General features: G+C 40.9%; 1 protein-coding gene across 3 annotated transcripts in view; it reads left to right on the top strand.

Moving 5' to 3' along the window:
- ptprfa (protein tyrosine phosphatase receptor type Fa) overlaps positions 1 to 12341 on the top strand; it is a 243935-nt gene that overhangs the window by 117697 nt on the left and 113897 nt on the right. For 2 of the 3 annotated variants that reach the window (XM_044043825.1, XM_044043823.1), the window contains one exon: positions 2300 to 2410. In XM_044043825.1, coding sequence (XP_043899760.1) covers positions 2300 to 2410 — 111 coding nt within the window. Of the gene's footprint in view, positions 1 to 2299; positions 2411 to 8213; positions 8226 to 12341 lie in introns of all 3 variants that reach the window. The other variant, XM_044043824.1, reaches the window with a different exon arrangement.

Here is a 12341-nt window from a genome sequence, read left to right as displayed (position 1 = left end):
AACACAGTCCATCTGCTGTTTCAAGCATGGAATAGCCCATTGATGTCTGTTAGCATTGACAGACCCTTGGAAGGCAAACAAGAATATGAGATTTTCTTCACCAAAATGGTTAGCTGTGACTCCCTCCGTCTGTTATCCTGGTCTTCACTTGCAAAGCCAGCACAGTGAGTGTCACAGTCACTTTTTAGTCTGCAAATGTTGTTTAATTTAAGTGCAAATCTCCTTAAAATGTCCATCAAACACTCAACAGCTGAAGGCCAGAGGAAGTTTTGAACATTTTGTGTTGCGCCTCCATTTGTTACACCTTCTGTGGCAGCGCTGACTTAACCTTTTCATGTCAGGAGTTCAGTGCTCGTGTCCATCAGCATCCATTAGCAACTGTTAGGAGATAGAGAAGCATTTTTCTCCTGCAGGAAAAATATAAAATAAAATAAATCTTAAATTCTGAAAGTGCAATGAGATGGCAAATCATCAGAAAATGGAAAAGGTGGAGGAAAGAGATTTGGCGGCTGCTGCACACTTCTGCTCCACGCTCTGCTGGACATCTTCATTACAACTCAGTGTACTGTCATCTGTGGGAGGGACGTTCACCTGTGTGTGTGTGTGCGTGTGTGTGTGTGTGTGTGAAAGAGAGTTTGAGGACATGTCAGGCATAATGTCTTTGTTCGCTGCATCCCAGATGAAGGTCGCTCCTCCTCCATCTCTGGGCTCGTCGTCTCCACCAGGGATGTGACCACACACACACACACACACTCTTTCTTTTAACCTTAAAATAACACTTAACATCATGTTACAAACGCATCCCATGCTGAATTTCAGGCCTGCCTTCTGAAATATGCACATGATTAACATTTTATGTGTTCACATTTCTGATTGTCCGCTGCAAAAGTGCATGACGTCACATTCTCTGTCAATATGTGGCATTGTAACGACAAGAAAAATCACATTTTCTGTCTCATACTCAATCTGTACCGAGAACAGATTACTGAATGTTGGTGTAAACGCTTTGAAATGTTTATGAAATGTTTCCATGATTCCAGGTAAGTTACAGCTGAAATTAAATCTAAAAAAGAGTTTAAAAATTGGGTTGTTAACACTTTATTAATAAGGAATTATACATTGTATTACAAGAAAATCAAGGAGAAAATGATCCGCCTGAACATGAGGGGGATCTGTTCTGTTGCATGACTGCAGTATTTATGCTCCTGAATCATCAGTATTTATGTTTGTCCACAAAAAACAGCGTAACCAACAGCTTGTGTCTAGTCATACACATATTTTCAGGAGTTACTAGGTAGCCTTTGCCAAAGTGCCAATAAATGAGCCTTGTTGAAAAATGTGAACTACACAGTAGACCTTTAGGCTAACAATTTGGCAAGCGACAAATCTCTGTTGCCCTTTAACCTGTCATAGCTGTTTGTTAATGAGTAATAAAGTGTCCACAAACTAATTAAACACTATTTACAAATCCCTCGTATGATGGTAAAGTGGTGCCATGATGGTTTTGAATTTGAGTGGACTTTAAAAATATCTCCCAACACAGCAGCGCACCGTAGTTGTCTTTTATGATTTAGCGGTGTATTGATTGGCAGCGCTGTGTTACATTTAAAGATATGATGTAAACGTTTGTAAAGGGGGGGAAATAAATAGTGAAATCAAGTGAGACAGAAGGAGCTAAATAAACGGCTGTTTTTAGCTGAAGGTTACAATAAAAGAAAAGAAATAACTGAGCATGACATTGTGTTAGGACTAGAAACATTCAGGGAATATCCAGCACCAATGTTTAATCTTCACCTGGTTCAATAATAACAATGTAATAGGTGTTCAGAAGTCCTTTAATGAGGTCTGTGCCTTAATGAGACACAATTTGTGCCTCTAAATGATAAAAGTCCGTGTGGCTCAATACCACTTTACAGGGTATCTACCCGAACCTATATCAATCTGATAGAGTTGTTTTATATATTTGAACAACTTATCTGTTAAAAACACATGTTTCTGTTTATGCATTTACCACTGAGCCATAACCAGACATTTATAAAAACATAATGATTCAACACAGTTACAAATATTCCGCTCCTATACAATTATTTCCATTTCCAATCCATTTCATTTGTTCAGTGTGTTTAGGTTTTTTGGATATAAGACTTTGAGATTTTGACCCATACCTGTACTGAATATTGTTTCACACACATGTGACTGTGGCAGTGATGTGGACAGCTGGTGTATGTGTGTGTGTGTGTGTATGTGTGCATCGTGTGGTGCCGACGGGATCTCTGACATTTTGGCCTTCCCTCCCCAGGAGCACTTCAAATTGAGAACAGTGAGGAGTCAGACCAGGGCAAGTACGAGTGTGTGGCAGTCAACAGCGCCGGGACTCGCTACTCTGCACCAGCCAACCTTTATGTTCGAGGTAAGATCCCCGGTGACCCCGCCCGACCCTTCCCCGCTGTCATTCAGGTCACCACCTCCAGCAGCAGTGAGGCCTCTCTCATCGCCTCTGCCGAGCTGACGCTTTGCTTTCCCGACTGCTAATACTGGAAACTGGCTCCCAGGATTGAGCCACAATGAAAACCCAACCTGTCGATGCCTGTCCAGTGTCATCCCTCACTCTCTCTCTCTCTGCCTCCATGTCTGTCTGGTCTTTGTCTCCTGGGCAGTGATAAATGTATTTTGCTCTACTTCCTTGTTGTCACTTTGCCTGACCTGCCCAACCTCATGGTGGGCGGGTGGTGATGGGGATGGGGGTGTTTTGACTCCTCAGGGGTGAATGACTGGTTGGCTGCGGTTTTTGTCTTTTGTGAGGAGGGAGAAGGGGGTGTTTCCATCTGCCGCCGCAGAGAGAAGCGCACACCTTCCCTGCTGTACGCACCATGTGGGAGAGGTAGGGCAGGAAATTCCCCTGGAAGCCGGCTCCAGTCGGCTAAATGTGCTTCAACAGAAGCCAGCAGGGTGAGAGCGAGCCTGCGGGCCCTCTCATACGCAGGCCTCGTCAACAAACAACTCAATTATCCTCAACCAGTATCAGGTTCTCAAAGGCAATTTTCTAAGCAGAGTGAGTCATTACATATTTAGTCTCTTGTTCATTTGACACTTCCATTGACAATGCTCTTTGATGTGGGTTCCCTTAAGAAAGTAAGGTCAGAGCTTCTGCATTCCAGACACATGTCCTCTGTGATCTTCAGAGCCCTTTCCACCACACGTTCCACTATTTCCAACATTTTCTCACAAATCTCGCGGAGATTTGACAACTTGATAGCCTCGACATTAGAGATGCAACATGCATCGGCGGGCATGCGAATATATTATTTTCGGTGTGCGCCGTGTGCTGTCGGGACGTGCATCCACCGCAATGGGCCTGTTGAGTACGATGAGGACTTTGACGATTGGGTCACAGAAGTAGCTCAAATTGACTCAGCTATGAACCTCCATCATCCACAAAGTTCCTCAATCAGACGTTCGAGGAGAGCATGCACAAGCATCTGACAAGCACATAAGCATTAACTGGTAGGGGTCACGATCTCCACTGTAAATTGAATATTGATCGATACAACGCCACAATTACGACCTTTGAAAGCAAAGGTGAAATCCACGTGCATCATAAGGATGTAGACGTAACCACGACAACAACTCCCTCAACACAAGCAACTCTTCTGTCCTCAATTGGAGGCAAAACTTTTCCTCAAAATTCAACTCGTGCTAAAGTGATGACTAAGCGCTACAGATGTTTGTAGCATCTGGTTATTGCTTCATTCGTATTGTGAATAATGACGTAAATTAGACAATAAGGCCTTAGACAATCAAAATGAGAATTAAAAGACGATTTAATGAGTTATCATGACATTAAACCAATGATTCTAGATTAAACTTGACAAGTCTAAAAATGGCAGACCCATCTGGGCTACAAGAGAGAGAAAAAGGACAGAGAACCGGAGAATTGTGACACCCCAGCAGTGTCCTAAGAAGACTAGCGGCACAAAGCTGTGTGTGTGTTAATGTGTGTTTGTGTTGGAGAGATACATATGTGCGAGCAGATGTACATTTTTATCCTCTCACCACAGCAGATGTAACAGATCACACGACGCTCATACCTGAGGTTAAAATAAATTGCCTTTGAGAGCCAAAGAAAACAGTTGCCATGAATATTTCTTTCTGAACTGCTTCTTAGCCGGTGCGTGAAAAGTACTGTTGGTTGTCAAAAATATGGTTTATCTCTAATGTTTTTTTGTTGTTGTTGTTGTTTTTAAAAGCACAGAGCAGAACCGCAGCCAACACAGTCAGATAATGAAGTAGCTGTTTGTTATTTCTGCTGTAACCTTTCACATTTCCAGGTGTGCTGGTAGCTCATGTTCCCATTAACATTTCACACAGTGTTGCTGCTCTTTTCTCTTTCTCGTACATTCCTCCTCGGTCATATCATGTGTCACACACTGTACACGTCTGTGTTCATCTCTCAGATGCTTATCCTTGGATCTGCACATGAAGGCAGCTCTCTCATTGTTTTATGTGCTCCTCGTTTGTGCCTTGTCTGTCGGTCATGTGACAGACAAGAGTGTCTTCAGTTTGCTTTGCTGTGTGCGTGATTGTGTGTTTGTGTGAGTGTTGTGTACCAAAGACACTTTGTGTGCTAAGCTACGAAGAGAAAAACAATGACATCAATTGTTTACCCTAGCTGTACTCTAGGTCAGAGGTCACCGCCTGTCCTTCAAAGTTGGTGGACTTCATAGATCGTATAGACTGAGAAGACTTTCTGGTCTTCAGAGGATTCCGAGCTTGCCCCGCCCTTTTTTTGGTGTCACCTTGCTTCAGAGTGGGAGGTGGACATGTTCAGATCAGTAATTCCACTTATGGTAGTTTGTCAATGTTTTGACTGAAACAAATCTATTTGAAGGCCCCTTGATCTCTACACAGTGAGTCCTGACATAGTTGTAGAAGTTCCAATCGTTCGCTGTCTTTTGTCCCACTGTTGGAGGGACATGTGTGTTAGCTGCTTTTGAAGGACCCTGCAAAATGGGAAAGCTAAGTCACACCATTCCCGGAATGGGAAACAGCTGTGTGCGTCACAATTCAGTGGCTGTCTTCCTCGGAGGACACTGTCTTACGCACAGACCGTGGAGGCTGTACTAAGATGAGACGGTCTCGTCTACGACAGATTTCCCTGTTGCTTTACCACTGTCACTGAGCAACGGCTCTGACGTGTTGAATCATTTATCAACCTCTTCTTTGAATGATGGATATGGGAATATCAGTAGATAAGGTGTATTTTACCAGCTTGTGGATTAACATAAACAGTCAGATAACTGTTATCCATCTTAATAGGCTCGCTGGGTCGGCGAGTCATCAAGTTTTGAGATGAACAGTGCTACAGCTAGGTCACACACAAATAGTTGTACTAAAAAGTTTCAAAAGTTTAAAATTGTTTTTTTGGAACAATTTGTGTTATTAAATCCAATTTTTGAAAACATTCATCCCAGGTACACAATTAGATTTAGGATAGTAGCATCACAATAGGCTTGCTGTCTGATTACTGCTAGTCTATGCTAATTACCAGGTGTTCCTCCACCAAGATGAAGAGTGCTGCAAGAACAGTTTGAGTTAGTAGACTAAATTGAATATGCAGTGATACTTTTGGATAGGTGGAAGGATTCACGTGGGAGATCCTTTGTTGCGGGATGGAAGGACCTTCTGAGACACAGCTTCTGAATGCCCATGCTTCTGGATGGAAGTGTTGCCAATTTTTGCCACAGTATATTTTGCGCACCTTAAACCCAGCCAGGTTAACGTCTATGCTTTGAGGAATTAAAAGCAGCTCATGGCCCTTTTCCATCATACAGTTCTATCTCTACTCGATTTGGTGTCAGGGTCAGTGACGCCGTTTTATACGAAACACAAACGAGTGACTTGTAAAGCAGTTGTTTTTCGGTTTAACTGAATCATTAGAATCAGTTGATTAAAAGGATTTGTTCACAGAATCGTTCAGTACTAGATAATTGCACATTTCACTTTATAACTCATCTATAGTTCGTCATTGTTCACTTGGATTCTTGTGTCGGACGTCGCATTCATGACTCTTCCAGTGACGACGCTCTCTGACCAATCAGAGGCTGGCAGTCTGTTGACATCAGGTTTTAGTATTGGCTCGGCTCGCCTGGAACCTCGCTAGAGCAGGTACTAAAAAAGAACCAGGTACTATCTCTGATGGAAAAGCAAAATAAAAGAGTCGAGCCAAGTCTGTATCATGGAAAAGTGCCTTGAGTGGTTAGTTTTCTCAGCTAAAGAGAATAGCTTCACCTGCCTTGTAGATTTACAGTAGCACAGCCTGATAGACTCTGCAGTTTAGAACATTATGTTTCACAGAGATGTGTTAAATCTACTGAGAAAGAATTGTGTTCATTGATAAATGTGTTTACTCTCAACAGACCCGGGCACTGACATTATTTTTTTTGGGGTTATTAAAGCTGAAATTATGATGTTGTAAATCACGCTGTCGATTCTTGTGAATAGCCTTAAAAGGACTCACTTTGTCAGCAGTAAATATTTGCACAGTAGCAAATCACTACAGTCAAGACATTAATATCTGGCTCCATGTCCGAAGCGCTGACATGTTAAATCATTAATCTGCCTCTCCTTGGAATCCTGGACAGTGGAAATATAAGTAGATAAGATGTATGTAACAGCTTTATCAAAATGCACTTGTGGATTAGCTTAAAGAGTCGGATAACTGTCGTCCATCTTAATAGACCCGCTGCCTGATCACTGCTAGGGAAGGCTAATCATCACGTTATTCCTCCATGGAGATGAATGTGTTCTGGGGCAGGAGTGGACACACGGATAACGATGTACAGAACACACTTCCAGGGCCAGCGTTTGACTAGTCCTGTCAGGAGCAGCAGTGTTTATGTGCGCATTGATTCTCGGGCTCCGTCGCCTGAGCTCTACCAGAGTCAGTGGACACTAACACACATAATGAAGTCTGGTTGTCAGTGAGCTGTTTGAGGACACTCGCCATGCGTGTGTGTGTGTGTGTGTGTGAGAGCAGTGTTATTACAGTAAAGGCCTTTGCACATCGATTGTAGAGTTCCGATAAGGGTTTTTCTACGGCAGAAATCAGATCAGCCTGAATACATGATTAATGTTAATATTATGTCTTAGTGAGGACTCATCACAGACATAATGCATTCCCTAACCCCTTACCTAACCTTAACCAAGTGCCTAAACCTAACCTTTAACCTAAACCTAAGTAGTAGTGGAGTAGCGTGGAGTCGTGCCAGAGCTGTATAATTGAAAAGCGCCGTAAGTGGTTAGTTTCCTCACCTAGAGAGAAAAGCTTCACCTGCCCTGTAGATTTACAGCATAGCACAGCCTGACTCAGAACATTGTGTTTCACAGAGATGTGTTAAATCTACTGAGAAACAATTGCGTTCACTGATGAATGTGTTTACTCTCAACAGACTCAGGCACTGACTTTCTTGGGGGGTAATTATGATGTTGTAAATCACACTGTCGATTCTTATAATGTAGTCACTTCATCATGCATTCCAAGCCCCTTACCTTAACCTTAAGCATCACAACTAGTGAGCTAGTGCCCTAACCCTAATCTTTAACCTAAACCCAATTAACGGCAATCAGTTCTTCTTTATTAACTCCTGTTGAACTGTAACCACTGATTTTTGAAGCAGGTCCAATTTTGTTATTGTCATCACCAACAACCAGCTTTCTGAGGTTTAGACAAACCCACGCAGAAGTACAAGCATGTGAAATTTGACCTTGAAAAAAAACATCAAACTTATTGATTGAATACAGGTTTGATAAGTATTATAAAAAAATCTGGTGTGCAAAGGCTTTAAGAATGAGATTAGCACTGATAATCTTATTTTGTGTCTAATTCTGCTTTGGCTTTATCCTTCATGGCCTTTTACCTGATGTGTTTCATGTGTGCGTGTGTGCGTGTGTGCGTGTGTGTGTGTGTGTATGTCACTGCACAGGCGACACAGGTCTCCACTGTGATTTTTCTCACCCATGAATGGATAAGCAGATATGTGCCTGTTTTACTCTCTCTGTTTCTCCTTGTCTTCTTCCTCTCACTCCTCTTTTTCTTTCTTTTTTTTTTTTTACCCCTCTTCCTTGTTCATTTTTTTTTCTTTCTCACCTTATTCTTGAATCCCTCCATCATCATTGCACTCCGCCATCCAAAAAACACAAATCTCACCACTCAGATCAACGGGAAGGTTGGTTTTTTTCTCTTCACTCTTTTCTCTCCTAACATGGAGGCCTGGCAGACTGGAGCCGTGCTGCGCCGGCATCTCGCTGGGCGCCTCAGGCCCGTCCCGGCCTCTCTCTCTCTCTCTCTCTCTCTCTCTTTCTCTGTCTCTCTCAGGACCCCGACCCTACAGTGCAACCCCTCTCCTGTGCTATCCCGACTTCACCCCCCTCCCCACAGTGTTGCTGCACTGGATGCTGTCTTGCTCTCCACCACCCATCGCTCCACACTGCCTGCTCCTCTGAAATTTTGTGAAATGAGCTGGGAATCTTTTCAAAAAAACATCAAGGATGTCACATTTTTATGGAAGGAAAGGTTCTCTTCGTCAAAGCCAATCACAGGCAGAGTTGTTGTCACCAGAAGATGCACTTTTTTACTGTAATATACAGTCAAAACAACATATAAGACCAAAAGTGTTGCAGATTCAGTCAACTTTATTTCTACAGCACATTTTAAAACCACCAGGGTACAGCAACAAGGTATAAAACAACAAATTAATAAAAACATCAACGTAAAACAGTTTAGTAAAAAATTATAATAAAATGGTACAAATCCAGATATAAAAGTGTCCGGGTTGACTTTTCTTAGCTTGAAGTGAAAATCCAATTAAAAGGAAAATATTGATTTTAAAAATATTATTTTATTTTAGTCATATTTTAGTCATTTTGAAATGTTTAAGTTTAAGTTTAAGTCTAGGTTTTAAATGTACAACATTTTTGATTTTAACGCTCAAATAAAACAAAAAATACATATATTTTTGTCATATCAACTTTATTTTTATAAGGATACAAATTTAATGCTATCCATCCATCCATTTTCTACCACTTTATCCTCAATGTTGCATGTTTTTAGACCATGGGAGGAAGCTGGTTAAGAAAACTATCTAACAAACGATATTTAAGATGATATATGTTTGCGCTCTGTAAATAGTAGTTTTTGCACAGCTAGTTTTGCCCGGACGAAAAAAGCTTAATCCATTCTTCCCTATAACATGGGATACAGAAATGATCATCTTTACCATCTTTTCCGTACTTATACTACAGTATACTCGCACATTTAGCGACAGAACAGAACCTTTCCATCACTCGCTCCCACGTGCTGAGTCATGTCACAGAATTTTGGTTGCGGCAGTGTCCGTCCCCCTTCCTGCATGCAGATCATGTGCTTATTGACTGGGCTAATTCAAAGGCATGTCTCGTCTCATCTGCTCTCTGACCATCATCACACCGAGCAGCAGGCTCTTATCTGTGTCTGCTGGAAAGCTACACTCTCCAAGAGAAGAAGGAGGTAGAAGGAGAGAAAAAAAATAGCCTGAAATGTGTTTACAGCTTTTTATGGGACTCTCACTGCTCTATCACTAATAGGAGAATGTGGAGGAGCTCAGAGATTGAGGGGGAGTGAGCGACGATTGCAGCCCCAGTTGAAGTGTTTGTGTTTGATATGTGGATTTGCAGACTGGTGGTGCAGCTTGCTGATCATGTTTTACTCCACTGAGACAGTATTTTCTGTTGTTCCTTCATGTCTGAGGTCAGGGAACACACACACAGATGCTGCATGTGAAACAGAGGTGTCACACTTTATTTCACATTTCAGCAGCAATATTTGAATAAATATTAGAAAAGTTTCCTGTAAAAATGCAACTTGTTCACCCCAGCAAGTATTGTGAGTGTAATGGAAGGACCAGATAAAAGGGATTTAAATTTAGAAGCTGCAGACACGGCTGACTGGAAACCTAAATACAAAAGGCAGAGGAGACGTTAAACAGAACAAGTGGCTCAGATGTAACATTCACTTTTGTATATATATATATATATATATATATATATATATATATATATATATATGTATGTATGTATTATGACACAAGTGGAACATGAAATAGAAAGACAATATCACTTTTAAAGTGGAGTCCACACATGTCATATATGTTCATGAGATGATAATTCAAATGTTATTCATTCATAATAAATCAATTAATTTAGCACTTATTTTAACCTCACTTAATTTTATTTGGATTTTTATTAAATCAAGTTTGAATTAGGTCAACTCATTTTAATTTGTATAAGAAATGTATGTCAATCTTAATTTAAATAAACTGGGGGGGCAGAATTTATATAATGCATGAACTCAAAATTAACTTGATTCATTTTGTCAAAGTTTAAACTGAGTAGACTAAATCAACTTCACTAACTCAGGTAAAAATTATTTAGATTTTTATCTAAATTTAACTTAATGTAACCATCAATTTGCAACAGGCAGCCCAGCCCAGAGTAGTGAATTTAATTTAATTTTTGTTGTGAATTATACCCAATTAGCCTAAGGACAAATGTAGATTCCTTATCTTATATTTGGTTGACGTATTGGCTGCAATGCAGCTTGCTATATAATATACATCAGCTAAATTGTATTCTCATCTCAGCTATAAACACTGAGTTATTAATGGCTTATTATGCTTTGCTACACTGTTCTGTGATGCTCTTAGTGTGGCCCAGACCCATGTTAGCTTCTACTAGCATGTCAAGGCCAGGAACTCAGCTGTGTTAGCTACTACTAGCACATTACTACTAGCATGACACAGGAACTCAACTGTGTTAGCTACTACTGGCACACTGTTAGCTACTACTACCGCATTACTGCTAGCTTAAACCAGGGACTTATGTTGGTTACATGTGCAAATTACTACTAGCATCAGCTGTGTTGTTATTTATCCTTCCACTTATATATGTTATAATATGTTAGTAGGGTGTAATAGTTAATATGTGGCACACGACTCTCTGTGTGAGGTGATGGTTGTAGCTTTGCAGTACATGAATCACTGTGTAATACAGGTTTTGCAGCTAAAATTCACACCTGCTGTTCTGTTCCCATGGAAGTACATGACTATTATATAACGAACATTTGATTTGAATGTCAGTCCATTTGAAGAAAAAAAAAAGAATCTTATCTTGACATGCAATTCACAGCATTTCTCTCAAATGGATATTGTCAATCACTGTCCATGGATCACTAGCACGGAGCATGCTGCTACTTCACCTGCGCTGCTGCATGTTTTCCATGACAATGAATGCATTACCTCTGCCTCCCACCCACTGTAGGCTCTCCCTCAACTCCAGCCTTTCCTTTACTAAGACCTTGTTTACCAAAACCTTCTTCACTCAACCCTCCTTTCCCCACCCGACCCTCCCTCCCTCCCTCCCTCTCACTTTCTCTAGCATGTCAATAAAGATATGAGTATGTTTGTATCCTGTCTGCTGTTACTAACTGCTGTGCATCTTATTATGTCGTTGTGGTGACGAGCTCAGTCCAGTTCACCTGGAGCAAATGTAACACTTTGTAACCAGTGACTCCTCCATATAATCCTCCATGTCCACGGATAACACCAGGGTTCCTAATCTGACTTAATCCCCTCAGAACTGGCCAGTACTTTGGTATCATAGAGCATTTGCTGCACTTAATATCAATACACACCTCACCACCTCATGCATCTCAGTGTTACATGACACAAACTGAACAAATTAAAATGAATGTATACTACTGTGACAATGTCAGAAGTCCAGAAAAGGTCACAATGGAAACTTTTCTTTCCTCTTCTATTGTTTACATTATAAATCCTAGTTTAAAGCCACACCATTTGATATTATGTCAAAGCGTTGCAACTGTATAAATCTCAGACATCAATGGGGACATAATGACATTTTTAATATACTATCATGCAGAGACCCAGAACATGTCCCATATCCTAAGAATCCTTCAGCAGGGCATGAGAGAACCTACATATGAATATCAACCAGTCTAACAGAACTCAAGCTCCACTTCAGGCTAACCAGAGTTTACTTTACTCACAGTAATCCAGCTCACTCCCCAGGATTGAATAAACATGACCAAATAATATGTTGACATAGCTCCAGGTTCACGCGTCCTTGTTTAGCATTGATAATAAACATGTATCCACTTGGAGAACCGAAGGTTGATTTATTGTATGATGAGTGGAGCTGCTAGACTCTTGCACAATAATAGAATTTGCCAATTTGCCATATGTTTGGAGTTAACTCTGCTTATAATTTGAAAGGTTCTGCATGAACTA

Source organism: Solea senegalensis, linkage group LG14 (genome assembly GCF_019176455.1).
Source record: "Solea senegalensis isolate Sse05_10M linkage group LG14, IFAPA_SoseM_1, whole genome shotgun sequence".
Lineage (NCBI taxonomy): Eukaryota > Metazoa > Chordata > Actinopteri > Pleuronectiformes > Soleidae > Solea > Solea senegalensis.
This window is presented reverse-complemented; position numbering and strand designations above follow the sequence as displayed.